Source organism: Perca fluviatilis, chromosome 4, assembly GCF_010015445.1.
Source record: "Perca fluviatilis chromosome 4, GENO_Pfluv_1.0, whole genome shotgun sequence".
NCBI lineage: Eukaryota > Metazoa > Chordata > Actinopteri > Perciformes > Percidae > Perca > Perca fluviatilis.
In genome coordinates this window covers 20,387,762-20,408,255 of record NC_053115.1, presented here as the reverse complement: position 1 = coordinate 20,408,255, position 20,494 = coordinate 20,387,762, and the positions used below count along the sequence as shown (strand labels likewise).

At 40.9% G+C, this 20,494-nt stretch overlaps 1 protein-coding gene across 3 annotated transcripts; it reads left to right on the top strand.

Moving 5' to 3' along the window:
• The first annotated feature begins 745 nt into the window (after window positions 1–745).
• On the top strand, window positions 746–17,091 carry prdm2b (PR domain containing 2, with ZNF domain b). Of its 3 annotated transcripts, none has more exons than XM_039797939.1 (9): window positions 746–922; window positions 2,605–2,669; window positions 2,806–2,923; window positions 3,675–3,778; window positions 4,285–4,437; window positions 5,598–5,811; window positions 8,625–8,729; window positions 8,880–13,429; window positions 15,002–17,091. In XM_039797939.1, exons 3-9 carry the CDS (start codon window positions 2,809–2,811, stop codon window positions 15,017–15,019), a joined length of 5,259 nt encoding a protein of 1,752 aa, XP_039653873.1. In that variant the 5' UTR covers window positions 746–922; window positions 2,605–2,669; window positions 2,806–2,808; the 3' UTR covers window positions 15,020–17,091. The 3 variants fall into 3 exon arrangements, with proteins under 3 accessions (XP_039653873.1, XP_039653872.1, XP_039653874.1); XM_039797938.1 differs by having other exon boundaries at window positions 746–963; XM_039797940.1 differs by having other exon boundaries at window positions 747–963; window positions 5,685–5,811.
• The last annotated feature ends 3,403 nt before the right edge of the window (window positions 17,092–20,494 follow it).

Sequence of the window (20,494 nt, the reverse complement as noted above, 5' to 3'; positions counted from 1 at the left end):
TTTGAAAACGCTGAAACGTTGGTATCATTGTTACTTATGTCGTGTGACAGTAACTGCATGTTGTGTTCTGAAATTGTCAGTCATATCTTCAAACATCTGGTTGCAAAATAGTTATTTTTGAAAAGACAGGTCATCTTTGCTTTTTGGGTTGTAACCAAATGCCAAGGACTGAACTCATAAACTGGAATCTGGACACCAGTTGGCTACCTTTGGATCAACAGACTGTTCCAAATGTTTGATGTGTTTTAATTGTCTTATTCTTGTTGTTAAACCCAGGACTCCCTGGAAAGCAGTACTTATTAAGATACTATTTAAGTGAACTATCCAAGTGAAATAAGTAAAAAACAGTGTTTATGCAGCATTTTTCAGACAATCCACTTATTTATTTGAACTTTAATTTTGACTCATAAATTACCCAATCTTAATAATCAGTTGCCATGTGCTTTAGAATAAGAGTATTAAAGAATATGTGGGGGAAAGAAAACATTCCACCAATAAATACATAAATAGAAAAAACTAACTTGACATGGGTAAAGAATTTCATATTTAAAATATATTAAAGGACCAAATAACCTTTCAGTCTGCATTTGCCTGCTTTTATTGAGTTCTCTCTATTCATGGATGCACAGATGGCACCAGCCTACAGGCCCATTATGCTCACAGATGAATCTAAGCAAGGCACTTAATTGGCATGGTTTCATGTTAGGCTGCGGTGTGGACAGGACTAGAGCCGCTGCCTGCTGGAGAGGACACCAGGGAGCCGTGTCGTCTACAGAAACCCTCCTTTATTGCCCCATCGCTGTGAGAGTGTGTGCGGGTCTGACAGGCTGCCTCTCCTCAACTACACCACACCACGATCTGACTTACAGAAGAGGCTTTCGACTCAAGCCTCCATCCGCCATTTTCAGCAGATTGAAAGCAGGTAGAGCACAAAAATCACAAGTCCCCGGTCACATAAAGCAGGTAAGTGCGCGTGTGAGTAGGCTAAACCCAAAAAAAAAAAAAACACCCTACGACAGCCATGCAACATTGAGGGAGGAAAAACCACCTTAAGAGCTGATGAGAATAAGGAGAGCGGACGGTGTGCCTGCAAGGGTAACAATAAACTGCATCCTTCGGGCGCTGTACGGTTTACATAGGCTACTCGTTGTTTTTTTTTTTTTGTCTTTGTCAACTTTTTTTGATGCACAGATGCATAACGCTTTAAAATCCGCGTTAAGCGCACACACTTGCACACACCCACGTTAAAATCTCTCCATTTGTTGCTTGAACATCATCTTGGAGGGATTTAAAAATGTCTAATCACAACTCCAGCACCAGCGGATATCCATGATTATAGTGAAAAGAAATATATCAAATTAACCTAAATGAACTGTCCAGTAAAAAGTTCATGCATTGTATCCTTTGTTTGAAGAGGATGGTATACACACTCGAGCCCCACGACAATATGGTTTATTGTTTGAGCTTTGTCAGCCTTATCTGCCTTTGAGATAATAGAACATCATCCGTAAGAGTCGTTAAGTTCAAAATATTCGCCATTGAACGATGTGGAATATTGTTTTTATTAATGAATGATGTGATGTGTGAGCCCAGCCCCACAACATGCTCCTGAACAATTGGCTTTCCTGCCAGTTGGGACAAAATGCAAGTTGCTAAAGCAAAGCAAGTGCCTTTGATGGAAACGTTTAAAAAAAAAAATATTATATATATATCTGTATTTCCATTAATGCAAGAAGGTAGATTAATTGATCAGTTAATCAGGAGAAAATGTATTGCCTTTTCTGATAATCAGTTAGTTGTTTGAGCCATTTTCTTAGCAATATTGAGCGGTTCCAGCTTCTCAAATGTCAAGATTTTCTCTTTTATGCCAGTCAACATTCAATATCTTATCTATCACATACATTTAGAAAAACTTGAATAAAGATAATATGCTCTGTGTGCTTTAAAATCATCGAGGTCATTTGGCATTCATGACATTTCATCCAGAATTTCACATCTCATACAGTAATTTTAAACACCACATGCATTTAGGCAGAAATCTAAAAGATAATGAAAACTTTAGGATCCTTAGCCCTTGCTGATGCTGTGCTCAGCTTATCCCATGACTTATCTTTGGGAGTTTCCTGATAAAACAAGCAATTTGAAAACATCATGTTGGGGAGCATTTCACTTTTGTCAATTAATTGTAAAACATAATCTGCAAATTAATTCACAATGAAAGTAATTATAGCTTCAGCCCTAAAAATCAGCCTGCATGTTATGAAAGGGGGTTCAAACTGTTTTTATCATAGGCTAAGTAGGGAGAGGAAAATATCTACAATATGCTGTCTACCTGCGAGTTAAAATTGCATGTCACAACTTTCATTAAGTCCATAGGCACAGCACTCTGTTGTCACAAACTTTGGTAGGTCAGGACGACTGTGAAAATAAGTCATAGTACATTTTATTTTTATGCAGAAAACCTCAACCCGAAAAGTTCTATTAGACAGTTGTTGTGTTGCCCTCACTGAAATGAGGTAATGAATCTTTAATGAATACAATTTAGAAACATCCATTCAAATGTCCTGCTACTTTTTAATCACTTACTTCACTCTATATTTACAGTCCATGTGATAACACTCCATTAAGACTTGGTGCCAACTGTCTTGTGGAAAAACCCACCTAAACAGGTAAAAATATTGACTTCTCGCCATCTTTTTAAAATATGATATTATCTACTGATGATCAACATGCCATGCATAATTATATTTCACATTTTTGCCGGGCTTTGATGCTTTTTGACAGTAAAATATTCATGTATTGTAGATCATGGCTATTACTGGAGTGACAGTGGAAAGTCTAGATGAAATTCCAGCTCATGTGTGGAAGGGTTTGCCTGACTGTTTGAGTCTCAGACCTTCTGCTATAAATCAAAGCCGTGTCGGTGAGTACATGATGGGATGATCAAATAGTGTGAACAAAATTGAATTTGAATGCCAGTTATGTCAGAAGGTTTTTAGTTTTTTTTTCTACCATGCCTCAGAAACATGCCTTTTTAAGGAGCATAGCCTATGCTTTAGACTTTCTTTATTCCACAATGACCCCAGAGAATGGACAAAGCCACACATGCAAGAAAACAAAAGAGAGAGAAATAAACAAGTGCATGTTTTGCCCAGTGATTGAAATATATGAAAATATGAGGAAAATAAGTAAGTCAAACATTGTCATCGTCATATAACTCGATCATTTGAGAATCTTTTCAAATGTAATAGTGTTTGGACTAATAATATAGTGGCATTTAATTAGTTTGTTTCTATCATCATCAAAACCTTGACAAATGAATATATGATGATACTTGTCACCCTGATCGCCTGTAAACATAAAGTACCTACTTATCTCTTCTTTGAACCTGGCACACCTAACTTCAACAGACCTGTTCTGTACACAGGGCTAAGCAAAAAAATCTCTAATTATTATAAACCTCATCATGCCAATCCTGCAGATCCACTTCCTTGAGTCCAAGTTTAGGTTCAAGGTTCAAACACAGTACAGGATATCTCTTTTTTTGGCACCACTCTCTAAATGTACCTACAAATTGTACGTAAACTGATACATTTTTTTTAACATTTAGTGCTTAGAAATACACAAATATCAAATGCAACAGGTTAGATGTTTTCCCTTATTCTTATTTCCAGGTGTTTGGGCCACTCAGGTCATCCCTAAAGGCAAGAGGTTCGGCCCATTTGTTGGAGAGAAGAAAAAAAGGTCCCAGGTGACCAGTAATGTGTACATGTGGGAGGTATGTAGGCTGCTCTGTTGGCTTTGTTCCCAAAAATACTCTCTTCCACATTTGTGTGTGCAGTCACAGCATAGCTAAAACAAGCCCAACTACATTCTGTATCAAGTGTAGCACCTACAGTTCAAAAAAGTTCACCTACTTAATATTTTGTCACCTGTAAAAGTTGTATGATAAAAGGCACAACTGCTGTTTTGGAAGAAATTAAAAAACAAAACAACCTGTGTTCTTACATTGCTATGACATACGCTACTGATTATGTTTTAGCTCCCCCTTAGGCAAAGGTGACACCATTCACTGCTCCTATCCAGGTCTTCTAGAGTGTGTGTGTATGTATATATATGTATATATATGTGTATATATATATATATATATGTATGTATGTATGTGTGTGTGTGTGTGTGTGTGTTTGTGTGTGTGTGTGTGTGTGTGTGTGTGTGTGTATATATATATCTCTTTTTATTTATTTATTTATTTTATAACATAGTTGTACGTGTGTCCTCCTGTAGGTGTATTTCCCAGCACGGGGCTGGATGTGTGTTGACGCCACAGACCCCATGAAGGGGAACTGGCTGCGATACGTGAACTGGGCACGCTCCAGTGAAGAGCAAAATCTTTTCCCCCTGGAGATCAACAGAGCCATTTACTACAAAGTTCTAAGGGTAGGTCAAACACACAGCCTATAGGTCCTACATCCAGGGGCACATGGGCTGAAATATAAATATTATATAGGTGGATGAAAAGTAATCTGGGTTTGGATTGTTTTGGGATTAAGGCACTAAGAAACATTGTTATGCATGAGAAATGAAATTGGGAGTGTATATGCCAATCTATGTCTTTAAGAATATATATTATGCATATAGTATTTCACCATATATCTCTTTAATCAGTTATTTCTAGATGGAGTGTCAGAGCACGCTAGTCTGTCTTCAGCGTTACAGTGAGGAATAAGAGCACCTCAAAACTCCTAATGCACATAGGTACACATGCAGTCTAATTCAGTGTATTTATTTAGTGTAGTGCATTGGTTTTGAACTAGAGTACACTGTATATGTTTCAAATATTCCTCTCTCCCAATTATGTTTGTAAACTGGGTAGGCAAATCATTAGAAATCCCCTGGCAATAATGTAGTCCAGCTCAACACCACTGCAAACTACAACCCTAATAACAAACTTATAGTTAAATGTTTCGGTGTCAACCGAAATTGAACATAATTATCTTTGTAATGGTCAAATTTATGGCTGAGCTGTTTGCAATAGATTGCATTACATTGTATAGGTGTACCTAATAAATAATAGTGGGCAGTGAGTGTTTATTAATGATGCATTTACCTCCATAAATAATGACATTTCTCTCCCCTACATATTACATTAGTTGTTTTAAAAAAAATAAAAATCTTGTCAGATTTATTGGCCACGTATACTTACATACACAAGGAATTTGACTTTGGTAGGTGTTAACATTGTGTTATACATTCAACAAATAGACATGTGGTAGTAAACATTCAGTAGACAAATAGAATATAGACACATACTGTACAATAGAGACAAGTTAAGGATCTAAATACTACTTCCACTGGTCAAAACTGTCTAAAGGGAATGCATGCATCTGTTTAAAATCACTTATGTTTTGTATGAATCTTAACACCTATTAGGAATAATGCAAATCTAAAAAGTGGTTAAATGCAGTTATGGGAACTACATCCCTTTTACTATAAACCAAAATGAAAATCCCAAATGTGCACCATTGGAGAATAAACTGCAGGCTATGGTGAAAACCTGGTGAAAACACAGTCAAATGCAATACTCTCCACCTAGACAGATAAGATGCACAGTGCCCAAATATCCCCCTTGCCTCTCAGCAAGCCGGGCTGTGATTGGTGGCCGAACTCATCTCTCATTGTTGCAGCCTATCGGGCCAGGAGAGGAGCTGCTGGTGTGGTACACTGTGGAAGACAACCCTGAGATAACAGCTGCACTGGAGGAAGAAAGAGCCAGCACTCTGAACAGGAAAAATTCACCCAGGGCGAAGCGAGGTGAGGCCTTATTTACTCTAACCGAGATGCCATTTGTGCTCGGTTTTAATCTCCGATATGTGTGATCAAACCATGCCACCCTAACTTAGCCACGAATTGATTTCTTTGCAGCTCAGTCGAAGTTGTAACAGGCGAGCTAGCTAGCTACACATGAAGGCAGGCTAGTGGTAGCTAACGTTAACGGTTGCGATGTGCGGGGCTTCTCTCTACTTTCACACCCGACCCGAAACTCGTCGCTGCGAGCAGATTAAGGTGTAAATAACGACCAATCAGTCAATTTGTTCCCGTAAGATACCCCGTTAAACTGTTAAATGAGCATCGGGGCAACTTTTAGTAGCTTTTCCTCCTCTGGGTCCTGACGTTGTCGAGGATGTGACCTTCCTTGAGTCCCTAAAGCATGAAAGCCATCCATCGGCGAGCCTCTCTACTTGATGATGGCCTAGCAGGTTAACGTTAGCTAACTAGCCAGCTTCCTTATCAAACTGCAGGCTAATTAGCTAGAGTGCAGGTATTGAATAACAGCCTGACATATAGCTGTTGTATCTTAAGGAGGGTGTTTAAAATTACCTTTCACGTCGTTTTGGGTCCAGAATAACCAGTTCGTTCAGTGTCAGACTTGGTGTTGCATGCTAGCATGAGGCTAAACTGCTAGGTCTAAACGCTATCCGTGCGTCCGGTGTACAGGAACAGATGACAAACTGTGTGGAGTAAATTATTATTGAAAAATTATCATATTAATGTGGTGGAAAGACGGTTAACGCTGTGGCACTCGTTATAATTGCTCGGTGTAACGTTAGTGTTATAGCCTGAGTTGTTAGCATCAACATTTCGTGACATTAGCTAGATAGCCAATCAAAACCTGAAAATAACGACATAGAAACGTTATTTCGTCACCTTTAACGTTATTTCGTATACCTTTTTAGTACTTTTTGTGTAAACTGACAAACGTACTACATCAACTAGCTAATTGTAAGACACAATCAACATGGCTGCTATATGTCACAATTACATTTTTTCAGTATGAACTTTGGACATTGTGTTTCCATGGTTTGGATCATTCAACGCAGGGCCATGAAGAAGAGGGCATATATATATATTAGGGATACTGCATCAATACACATACACCAAGTATCAATCTTTTATTATATAAATTGTGCATGATAATTTAACTTTTCGGTACTAGAATAATAAAAAATTGAAAGTAAAGATGAACAAATAGACATTTATCTCTTCAGATTATGACAGTTTTCCTATTGGGAACATAATTTGAAGTTAAATTACAATATATCGCAATATGTTTAAAATCGCAATAATATTCTATCATGACATAAGTATTGTGATAATATCGTAAAGTGCAGCCTCTGGTGATTCCAATCCCTAATATTTATGATCTTCCCTGTTGTGGTCTGTTTTGATATTTCCTGTTTCACATATCCATCTTAAATATTTGGTATGGGGTATAAGGAGTGTTGAGTAGTGTGTTGTAATGTAGAGTAAAGAAATTCTGCAGAAATATTATAGTATAATACCACAAAAATACTGTGTAGATAATGTGACAGTTAAATATTTGTCATTTAGAGACTCGTAAATCAAAACATAAATATAGGGAACATATAGGAAGTCAAATCTGTCCCTGTAACCCCTGAAATGTCTGTGAAATGAGGTAGAAAACAAAATATAAGGGCTATGAGCTACATGCCCTGAGTTTGTATTTTAATTGTACAGTCTTGTTCATTTCTTGTGTAACCCTACAGGCAATAGCCTCCAGCACATCATCTCTTTTATACTGCAGTGTAGTGGCTTTTGGCAGCCCTGTACTGTACTGCAAAGTCAACATTGATAAAGTTAGCCTCCCTATCCTGCTAGCTTCATCTGAATATCAAACACAAATCCGACATGTTACCTAACCGATGTATGCCAGAGTTGGTGTGCTTGTGCAGTTACTACTGGATTAAAAACAATGACAGAGAAGGCTTAAGGGCCCTTAAATGCTAGAACAGTTAGCCTAAATTCTAAAAATGTTTGGGTAGTTGTGTTGCTGCTGTAGATTTAGCAGGATGCCTGTGACCATGCTGGTCAGATGACTGACCTTCAGCATGTGTTTCTCTGGTATGAATTGGGCTTTGTAGGCCAGGTCAGCTGACCTTGTTGACACACTTTAATGACGAGGAGGTGCCAGGGAAGCCTCTTCAGACAGTCGGACAGGGGTTAGACATTTCAATTACTGATGCATTGCAAACCCATTTTTTATGTTTGCAATTATGAATGCAATGTGTTATGCTTTTTATAATTTGGTGTAGTGATTTGAGCCCATGAGGTAAACACATAAAATTGATTTGAAGTCTTACTAACCTAGGTTTATGGGTGTAATAATCATTGTAATATTGTGTAAAATACACATCTGTTCACATTAAACACTTTGCAAATAACCAAAGCCTGCTACAGTATTTTGCCAGAAGTGTATGTGATTATTTAGAAATAATGTTTAAATAAACATGTTACAATAACTGGTCTTATAAATCTTCTGTGTGGTTTGTATTAGTGCATTGGCAGATTTTGCTCATGATAGCACTGGGAAAAAATGTCTGGATATACTAATATAAGTTTTCTACACTTTTCTCATTTTTTGCTTTTGAACAAGCCTGATACAAAGCAATATATATATGTGTGTGTGTGTGTGTGTGTGTGTGTGTGTGTGTGTGTGTGTGTGTGTGTGTGTGTGTGTGTGTGTGTGTGTGTGTGTGTGTGTGTGTGTGTGTGTGTGTGTGTGTGTGTGTGTGTGTGTGTGTGTGTGTGTGTGTTTGTACTTGCAGCCAGAAGAAAGCTGCTGGAGAGAGCCAGACAAGCTGGTTTGGGTGGTCTTAGGAAAACAAGTGTTACCAAACCTACTGTCAAGGAGATGTGGGATGGTAAACAAGGTAATGTCACTTTTTGTACTGGATAATAGCATTTTACATTCTTTCACTGAACATCTCTTAGGCATGTTTTTTTAAGAGTGTTAACTAAAATTCCTGAAATGGTTTGACAGAAAAATGCACAACTTGACACTACTGATAATTTATTTACAGAACTGAAGGAGGAGGATGAGAGGCCATCAACTTTAGGGCCCTCACAGGAACTCCATGAAACCCATCCCATTGGATGCACTGACCATAGAGATGTGGAGGACATGTCAGCAGCGATGACGGCCAGGGGAAATGGGGAAGAGGAAGAAGAAGAAGAGGAGGAGGATGCCGATGATGATTTGGAGGAACCGAGTGAATCACAGCAGCAAACTGCTCAGCATTCACCTGCGTCTCATTCCATGCAAAATAAGCAGCCTGGCTCATCACTGACCTGTGGTGAAGAAAGCCATAAGGATTTGCAGGGAAAATCGGAGTGTTCTTCGCATGCAGGACAAGAACCAGAGGTTGATCCTGATCTTGATCTCGACCCCGACCCTGATGGTGACCTTGAAGGTGATCCCCACGGAGAGTCCTATCCCTGTCAGCACTGTGAACGCCATTTCTCCACCAGACAGGGTCTGGAACGTCACATACACATTCATGCCATCACTAACCAGCAAACACAACTGTTCAAGTGCCGGTACTGCAGTAAATCCTTTGGCTCACAGGTGGGGCGGCGGCGGCATGAGAGAAGGCATGAGAGCGGGCTTAAAAAAAGGCCTGGCTCTCTGGCAGGGACTGCTAGTCTACTCAGTCCTGTAATGCAGACTGATGGTTCAAGTCCAGACTGCACCAGCCCAACGAGTCAATATATAGCCATAGGGTCCCATTTTACTGGAGGACTGCTGCACAACTCTGAGATGCAGAGAAAAGAGTTGGGGCCTTATGCTGACCGTCCCTTTATATTGGATGAAAATGGGGAGTCAAAGGAACTCCATCCCTGCAAGTACTGTAATAAAGCATTTGGCACACACACCAACATGCGCAGACACCAACGCAGAATACATGAACGGCACTTGTTACCAAAGGGAGTTCGCAGGAAAGGCATGCTGCTGCAAGAGGCGTCAGTGCAGCAACAGCAGCAGCCTGATGAGTCCCCCAGCACCAGCCCTCCGCCCGTCTACGTGCCCAGTGCGGACACAGAAGATGAGGTAGACAGGGATGATTACACAATTGACATATCCAAAAACATCTCTGAGAATTTGAGCTTCTACATTGACGGCAAGATTGTGTCCACCAGTTCAGTGAGCACCTGTGAGGTGATAGAGGTGGATTCCAGATCTGCAGCTCTGTTTGGTCTGGACACAGTCATCATCAGCCCAAATCAGATCAGTCAGGCGCTAAAGATGGAGGGTAGAACGAGTGCTGCAAAGCAGGTTTCCAACATTGGCCAGCCAGCCGCAAAAAGAAGAACATCTACACCACCATTTGTTCCCAGCCTTAAAGTGGAGACAGAATCAGCATCTTTCACAGCCTCTTCATCGTCTTCATCATCCTCTACTTCTTCCTCATCTAACTTGTTAGTGGGTGGACTGTTCCAACAAGCTGCCGATTCATCGGCATTTCAACGAGAGAAAACGGTTTATCTCTCGCCTAAGCTCAAACAGCTCCTTCAGACACAAGACATTCAGAAATCAACCATTGCCCTGATAACAGAAAGCCATAGACTGGCCTCCCCGCTGTCAGTCACACCCCTGCCAGGGGCTTCAGGCAGGTTTAAAAGAAGAACATCCTCTCCCCCGTCATCTCCACAACTCAGTCCTGCGAGCTGTAAAGCTGAGGGGGTGAGCTCATTCGCCCTTAAGGTGCCAAAGCTGGAAAGCCACAGTGCGTCACCTACTGGGAGCCTACTGGACAAGGAAGATGGGGACAGCCAGAGCCTTTCTGAAAATAATATGCACGGCCAAACCTCTTCTAATAGCGGTGGAAATTCCTGTAATCAGCAGCCGTTGGATTTGTCAAACTCCGTCAGTAGGAGGAGTGACAGTTTGAACAAGGTGCTTGGGGATTCAGCTCTTGATTTAAGCTTCCATCGGAAGAGCAACATCGAGCCTGAATTAAAGGGAAGTCCAGCACCACAGCCACTAATAAAAAAGAGAAAGCCTAACACCAGCATGCTTGAAAAGGTGCTGATGAATGAGTATTTAGGTCTACCTTTGCCAGGAGAGGAGGGCCCCTCGGCCTTAGCAAACCTAAGTTGTTTCCATTCTCACTCTCCAAATGTTGCGTCAGAGTCTGCCCACCCCTCTCCACCGTCTTTGACCCCTGTCACCATGAACCCCTCTTCCCCCGGCAACTCCAGTGTGACATCCCCAACACCGCCTCCCCCTCTACTACCTACCATACCTTCTCTGCCAGCTATGCCTAGCTCTCCTCTTTCTCAACCTTCAGACTCCTCTGCACTGAGACCTCTTCCTGTCCTCTCGCCAAAAATGTCTCCAAGATCAGTTGATCGCAAGCCCCTGTCAGACTCGGAAGAGAATTTGTGTGCTGAAGAAAGCGAAGATGAGGAAGAGGACCACATCTCTGAGCCACTAGACTCCCTGAACACTCCACTTAAAGAGCCCCTTAATTGTTTAGCAACATCAAGCCCTCCTGAGCTGACATCAGTAGATCTGCCCACTACGGACAAAGATGTTTCTCTGACTGCAACGTTCAACAGTCTGCTAAATGGCAAAATGAACCAAAACCTTGACTCGGTAACGGAGAAATCTCTTGCTGCTCTCTCACCACAGCCAGAATCCTCATCTGCCTCATCATCTCCTCCTCCTCCTCCTGCATCACACAATCCATCCCCATCACTGGTTTCACAATCCTTTCCTAAGATCAAGATAAAAGAAGAGCCTCAGCACTGTGTAGATGAGCTGTCCGTTATGAATCATGCGCCTCAGGAAGGTTTTGACTCTTCACCTCAGCCTGCTGCTCCAGATAAACCGTCTGATAAAACCTCTGAGTCAGAGGAAGTTGACTCCACATACTGCAAGACGTTTGTGTGTAATGTCTGTGAGGAGCCGTTCAATTCCATCAAAGAGCTCAGTGGACATATCACCGAGCATGCTGCGAATTGGCCCTTCAAGTGTGAATTCTGTGTGCAGCTGTTTGGTGATGCCCCAGCCCTGCTGGCTCACCGGACAACACTACACGGAGTGGGCAGGATCTTTGTGTGCTCTGTCTGTTCCAAGGAGTTTGCATTTTTCTGTAACCTCCAGCAGCACCAAAATGATCTGCATCCAAATGACAAATGTTCACATACCACTGTAGAGAGTGGCAAGCTTAGGCCACAAAACTACACAGATGCATCCAGAGCCAAAGAGGAAAGCAATCCCTCAACACCAGCACCAGAGAAGACTGATGAAGCTGCTCCTGCTCCACACAGTGACACTGATTTAGCAAAAGAAGAGCCTGATGTTAATGGTAATCATACAGAGGATGGTGCGGAGGACCCCAATGAGGAGCTGTACACTACAATAAAGATCATGGCCTCAGAAGGTGGGAAGACTAAAGGCCCGGATGTTCGCCTTGGCATTAACCAACACTACCCCAGTTATAAACCACCCCCTTTTCCTTACCATAGTCGTTCCCACGCTGGCTCGGTGGCCTCCGCTACCAACTTCACCACCCATAACATACCACAAACCTTTAGCACTGCCATACGCTGCACCAAATGTGGCAACAGCTTTGACAACATGCCCGAACTGCACAAGCACATTTTGGCCTGTGCCAATGCAAGTGATAAGAAGCGTTACACTCCCAAGAAAAACCCCATCCCCCTCAAGCAAATAGTGAAGAGTCCGAACGGAGTCGTGTCACCCTCAACGGCCATTGCAGGCCAGAGTCCTTTCCGTAGAATGGGCCAGCCAAAGAGACTTAACTTTAATCAAGATACTGGTAAAACAAAAATGAGTGCCCTCAGTAAGAAGAAAAACCAGCTGGTCCAGAAAGCAATTTCACAGAAAAACAAATCTGCCACTACTGCAAAGAAGGCTATTGTCAAAGTTGAAGAAGAGCCGGCCTCTAATGTTTGCCCCCACTGCAGTCGGGAGTTTACTTATCCTGCAAGTCTCAGTAAACATATGGCAGTCAGCTGTCCCATGAAGCCTGTTGTTAAAAGGGGCAAAAAAGGTCTAGCAGAGGTGAAAAAAGAGGCGGTGTCTGTGGTAGACAAAAACATGAATCTTAGAAAGAAAGCTTCAGACTGTGAAATACCACAGACAGAGCTGGAGCCTAAACCCCTGGGAAAGACCAGAGCTCGTAGCTCTGGTGCAGCAGACCCTGAACCCTCCCAGGCAAGCAAAGGAAAAAACTCTGCTACACTAGGCAAACTAAAGAGGCCTGCCTCGTTCCCAGCACCTCTTTCTGCTAGCAAAAAAACAAAGAAGGGCCAAGTTCAGTCTCTACCTCCCACCCCGTCGGCTCTGGACACTCCTAGTGACAGTACGCAACAACGGCCAGCCATGAGAATGCAGCGTATGGGCAAAGAGGCAGCACCCAAGAGATTAGCAGAGGCCAAATCGCCACCACCACAACAGCCGAAGAAAGAGGAGCGGTTCTCCCTTCGATCGAGGGAGAGAGTAGGTGGTCCAGTCACCAGGAGCTTACAAATGGTCAATGCAGCTCCTTCTGCTGAGGTTAAAACGGAAGAACCACCAATTCAAGAGCCAAAAGAGAGTCAGGTGAGACATTGCACTGTTTCCTAGACTCTTCCCATGTCTATCTTTTTTGGGACTAGACAGATAAATTGTCCAGGCCACTATTAGCTTATTGCAGATATATAGGTGTCACTGTATATGCCACCTGATGGGTGACAAGAATTTGCAGCACAGAATTGCCAAAGATATGTATGAGGCAATTTATTAAATGTCTCCACTACAAAGTTTGTCCACCAAAAGAGCACTGACGTTGAACTGCAAAATGTCCAGCTCAGTTTATATCTTGGTCATAATTCTTAAATAACAACTAGGGACCTTATGAAAATCTTGATTATTCTTGCTTTTTTCAGATAAACTGGTTGATTAAGTGTTTCTTCATGGGTTGAGAAAATGCATTAACTTCTTAAGATAAATACATTTAAAAAAACAACTAAAAACTAGGGGTGGTACGGTTCACAAAACCCACGGTTCGGTTTGTATCACGGTTTTAGGGTCACGGTTTTCGGTTCTGTACGGTTCTTGTTATTCTTTCTTTTAATCTTTAACACTCCAGAATATACTTCAGCATATGATATATAGCTAAAATTAGCATATTGAATGCATGTTGCACAAAACATGCACACAGTGGCAGTTCTATATATTGTTTTATTTCATCATAGGTACCATGAAATCCAAAATGTTCCCACACACCAGACTATAAATGACGCTGGCGCATCCTCCAGCTCTGGGCAGCCTCTCTCCCACTTGACATTTCTGCAGGTGACGTGACCTGCAGCGGCACCCCACTCCACTTGAGGAGCGGTCGGCTCGGTGTCTCTCAAAATCTGACGAAAATCTTTTAAACTGACCTTTGTCGATCTGAAATGAAGACAGATTCAGCAACTGCATGGCCTATTTCTCGCTTAAAATGTTTTCAGAAACACGTTTCGGTGAACTATTTTAGTACAATATGAGATCGTATTCTGAACGAGCCGCCATGACAGTCTATTTTGAAATTAGGGACCAGCCAGACCCATGTGACGCGATCGTCCAATCAGCTGCCATGGGTTGCGTTTGTCACGCCCATCCCGCTCGTCATTTCCAGTTAGTGTTTTAACATAGGTGTATAAAGTGGGCACTACGGCAGTAAGAGGTTAGTGCACATTAACAGTGTACTGACGAACCGTGCGGTACACACGCTCCGAACCGAGACTAGCGAACCGAGCGGTTCGGGTGTTTTTTCATGAACCGTACCACCCCTACTAAAAACTGGAAAAGCTAGAAAATAATGGCCACAGTTAAAAGTTAACATTTTACATGGTTTTCACAGACAATGACGTCTAAAATTGTTCCCCCTCCCCCATAAATAATTATATCAGTATCAACCTCAGAACGCAAGGTTTTGTTCGGGCTCTAATCTTAACATCCTGTTTATGAAAGTGCTGTTGGACATCTGAATTTTGAATTCATGAACAAATTATTAAAGCTCAAGTACTCATGTGCCATGTGTTATAAGTTTGTGATCGTCTCTCGCCTTATTGTTGCAGCTCTACACAGCTCTTTTTATTTATTTTTATTTTTTTGTTGGATCAACTTTGTTTGTGTTGTGTGTTACAGGAGGCGCTGATGAAGTGAGCCATGTGGACACTGTTGGGCTACCTGGGTACTGTCGGCCTACCTGGGTGTTCACCTCGCAGGCAACGCTCTGGACTAATCAAGGCACCGACAGCACTGAGGTTGACCTCTGTGGTGGGCTTACTCACTTAAAACAAGTGAAGTCTGCTTCTCTGAACTGCCTTTGCTGGATTTAAGGAGGGAACTCTCTTTACAACACCATCAATCTTATGAACTGAACTGAGCCTCGGTTTCAGCCAGCCTTGCAAAAAAGGAAAAAGAAACTGTAAATGACAATGAGTTAATATATACATTATGAGTCATTACTTGACCCAAAAAAAGTAACATTAGGGCTCCGTTATGTTGGAAAGCTGATATATTGCAAATGGCAATCATGTATCAGTTAGGGTTAGGGAAACTTGTTTATTCTTTTGTTCTGTATTTTTCCCATTTGGTTGTTTAGATTTTTGGATGTTTCCAGAGTCTCTTAATGCATGTGCAGAATAGAGTAAAAACTAGATTAAGCCAATTTCCGTGTCTCTCCCAACGGGTACCTACTTCAGTTTATACATAATTTGCAAAGTATGTATGTTTTGATTTAAATTTCTGTAGTCATTATATAATCGTATTGGCATATGTTTGTTTGGGAAACAAATGAAAATGGCAGTCGTTTACTGCAAATATTGGTCCTCAGGAACACTGTATATGTGTGTGGCAAGTATGGTTGTAGTTGGATGTGTGGCCTGACAGCTATTCCTTTGGATACTTCTCAAGTATGTCATGTTTTTACTTGCCTTCTCATACTCTTTTGTTAATCTGACATTGGCAGTTAATTCCAATTGTAAATTGATGGGAATTATGTTGTATTTTACTTTAAAGTAATGTCCGTCTTGAAAATAATTTTTAGTATCACTCATTCAGCCCAGTGTTTCTAACAGCACTTTAAAACACACTGCCAAAATGTCTAGCTGGATCGGTAAGATTGGCTTAATTAAACTTAATGGAATGTATTCAGGTCTGTTGCACTTTGCAGACACCAAATTCGTGCATATCATTCATCCGATCTCAAATACTGCTTATACAGCCAACAAATCCCTAAATTAATTTAGTCTCCGTTAAGTAATTTGACACATGAAAATGACACATGAACCAACTTTTATATGCCAACATGCATGATAATGAATCAAATCCTCAAAGCAGTTATATGCAGCAGTGTCTTTATTTTTTTTAAATTTTATTTTGGTCCGTTGTAAGTGGACGTGTGGAAGGTTGTTTCATGTGTCGTTTTTCTTTCAAGAGCCATGTCACAGTAATGTAACTGAATGATTTTTTTTTTTCTTCTAAGGACGAAGTCATCTTTGTTTCTGTGAGTTGATATATTTGGTATGTCTGTACCAATGAAAAGCTTCCTATTTCTAGTTTATATTCGCCAGTGCTCACCCCAGTTTGTCACTCTTGACCATAACCAGTTGTACCACAGAGATAGCAGACACACAGGCAATGCTTACAACACTTGTAGCATGTTATGGGAAAGTAAATTGAACAATATGATTTGAAGCTAATTTATATTTCCACGAGAAATCTTCATGTTTTGCCTTTCAGCAAGATTGTGTATTTAAGGATGAACAAAGACGAAAATCCTGAATGACCAAGTAAAAAAAATTACTGTAATAGACAATTAAAAAAAGTTTTTTCAATTTCTGTAAAGCTTTTATTGTTTCTGCTTACGGCTTTTCAGTTATACCAAGCCCTATGAGATGTGAGTATGAGCAGATTAAAAGTTGTTGAATAATTAAATTGAAAATTGGAACTGGTCAAACATTGATCCAAGTCCATTTCCACCCATTCAATTTATGTTCTTTATGGAAAGAGTTTTGAAGTTCATGATTTAATGCGTAAAGTACATTATTATAGTTTACTGGTTATGTAAAAATCAAGAATAACTTTGTGGATGTGCAGAGAGAACATGATAAACTGCACTCACAAGTGGCTCTGATTCCATAAAGGCTATTTTAGTCACTGAGACCCCTTTTTTCCATTTTAATTTAATAGATGCCCCTGCCGTTGTGGCTGTAATAAAGTTTTCCAGATTACATTTGCTGATTGCCTTCTCAATTTACAGCCTGTCAGGGACCTGCTGTATTACGAAAAAGAAATTTTAGTTTCCATTTTATTTGAATTTGATTGAATGTAGTACTTCAGATAAATCAGATTTGGAGTTGCTACCATTACTCCGCAGGTCAGCAAGCTGCTACCGGGGGGCCATCGCCTGCTTGCTAGTTGCTGCAAGATCTGTATCTATTTTGGGGGCAGTGCACTTGTCAGGCAGGTTGATATGTGAGTCACGGAGCTCCGTAAATTCTTACCTCTTCTGTGTTGCTTCTCTTTGTGTAGCTGAATGTGGAAAAGGGAGCACGTTGTCCAAGAGTAGTTCATTACTTGCAGATATTTGCTTTCAGATTTACAAGGATATCCCATTCAAAGGGGAAGTTTTTATTAGTTATTGTGTCAATTATACTTTAGCATTTAACAACTTAAAAAAGGTTTAGTGTAAATATGAGCCTAGCTCATACTGGTTCCCATCTTGGTATTTATTGCCAAGCACCATATTCTAGCTTAAGTGTCTTTATTGCTTTATTTTTAATTTCCTATTGGCCACTGCCATAAGCAGTTATGAGTAATGTTCTGTATTGTGCACACAAACATTAATGCCCCTAACAGCTTTAAAAATTTAACTTCCTGTACAGAATAATAAAGTTAATAACATGATGGTTTGTTTCTGGAACATCACCTAGTATACAAAAAGTGGTTATAAACCAGCAAAGAAGACCAAAGCATCTCAGAATCACTGATGATGGCGTATTCGTCGCCATGAATACCTTTCAAGGTCTCATCTGGCATACGTGCATCTGTTGAGATTATTTTTATCCAGACCCCATCCGTCACACTCTAATACGTTAATGAGCTATCAAGCCTACTGGACAGAAACAGAAATGGGCCTCTGGTGTTGGAAACAAACTCTGAGTACTGGGATGTCTTGTGGACTTGATCGTCACATGAGGATGATGGATGGGGTTATGAATTAAATGCAATCTGTCTGTTGGATTTGATCCACAGGCCAGATTTTTCTTTATTAAGTGTTGTGGAGAGACATGTTTATTTGCCCCAGTGCCATGATGGTATAGTTTATAGCTGGATGTAGTTTATGGGTGTTCAGCTGTGTGTCTTGAGGGGTGGGCACTTGGAAGAGTGCTGCACCATACTCATGCTGTCAGCGTGAAATATCACTCCACTCTCTCTTGATTGCTGTGTACGGTGCTTCAGCCCTATTCATAAAAATGCAATTCCATGCAGCTCTGTGCCTGGCCTGACGAAAAAAAACTACAATACACCAGAGAGGCAGATTTAAAACGTAGAAGGCTGCTTTAGGGGCTTGGTGCTCAATTACCACATGCAGAAGGTTCAGGACAAGCATCTGTTTGTGACAATTGACTCAATTTAGGGCTGGTATGCATGAACAAAATCACATAATATTTCACAAACTTGATATCCGTAATGGAACTTTATTTTGGGGATGACTTTTTTATTTTACCAAGCTATCGCTGTTCAGTGAAAAGCGTATGTATCTCCAAATTTGGTGATTCAATATTTTTTATAAATACCTGGATCTACAAGTTGAGAAATTTCTTCTAGTTTCTGCTAGTTTTGTTGTCATCTGAATGTTTCAAGCCTGTTTCACCTCTGCCTCCACCACACCTATCTATTTGTGATGCTGGGTGTGGTCAGACATGCTCTGTTGAAACTCTAGCCACGCCCAACAGTGATGTCACCAGGTCTCGAAGTACTCCACTGCTGCAAGGTGAAAAGCAAAGACAACAATTTCAAGGGGGGTTAAGTTACTCTTTAAGCTAAATCAGGCATTAAAACCCATTGGCTTATCTAAACAAGATAGTCTACAGTCCTGTGCTGTACTTCGACACACTGAGCTAAATGCTAACATCATTATGCTAACACGCTCACAATGACAATGCTAACATGCTGATGTTAAGCATGCATAATGTTTACCGTATTCATTTGTATGTAATTTGATTACATTGAGACTATTATCCCACAGGATATTTAGCCTTGGTACAATATTATTACAGTCTTCAATTTGCTTGTGTAGTCCGAAACTCAAAGACACAATATTATGAAACAGAGCAAGTTCTCATGTTGGAAAAGCTGGATCAAGCATTTTTTTAAAGGCATTTTTTGCCTGAAAAATTATTTAAATGATTAACTGTTTGTCAGAATTGTTCCCATTTCATTTTCTGTCTCTCCACTAATCGATTAATGGACTTTCTTCTCCCTTTAAAATGTGAGCTAGTGTTGTCCTTTTATTTCAACAAAAGATCTGGATAATAAAAGGACTCTGGATCAGACCGGATCGCTGGTTTTAAACTATACAATTATTTGTCTTTTAGAGAAAGATAGCCCGCCAGTGACGGGAGACAGAGTGGGAGGGAATGACAGCTGCTCATACATGACAATACAATGTACAGCCTCCAAAAAAACCTCACTCTGCCTCTACTTCCTGTTCAAAGAGAATGGCATTAAAGCTGATGAAGACGGAGTGGAGATTTATTCTGCTGGGCATTAGTCTCTCAGACTTGAAAGTGAAATTACGTTTCGACTCTTCTCCTTGTTTGTGAAATGCCAGCGTTCCATTTGACCGTTGCATTCTGCCGATTTTGCTTGTGTTTGTATGCAACCACTTGCTGTGTGTACTGCATCTGACTTTGTGATTTCAATTACTTAACCTGCTCTTTAGCAAACACATTGTCACAGTTATTTGCTTTTATGCTTTCAATGCACAGGGTATTGTTTTCATGTCTTGCCATTATCCTTTCAGCTGCACAACCACCTGCTTAAGTAAGCCACATATCCGAGCCTTCCTCCCAGCTCCCAACTGTGGCCCATTGAGCATCCTGCCATTTCCTTTCAAAACAGGAGGATGTGATGCGAGGATATGAGTGCTGTGGTCAGGTCCCCGGTGTGCTCGCCTTGCAGAGCAGTGGTGTGAGAGATGGCTCCATGACAATAGGCTTCCTGGCAAAGTTTTGTTTTTTTATTGCTTGGAAAGAAATCGGCTGTTTAATGCAGTTTTACACGCTGCAGAGAGGTTAGACAGTGCAGGGACGGCTTCAGTGTGATAATGTGTCGGAAAAGTCTTGTCTGTGGCAGAGGTCTCCATGCCAACAGCAGCACAATGGTTACAATATAGCTAACTGTGCCTCCGAGGCCTGAGAAGGTATTTCAAGATCTTGTAACATGTGCTCATTTGATCTCATGGCACTGTTAATTTTTTATTACAACACCTTTATGTACCTTTTGGCTGCTGTGTGTGGAGTGTATTTTCACAAATGCCACTAAATCTCATTTTCACTGTTTCACCGTGGCTGTTGCACTACATAGCGAGGCAAGTAGGAGTTTATAAGTGTTATTTTTCAGTTGAGT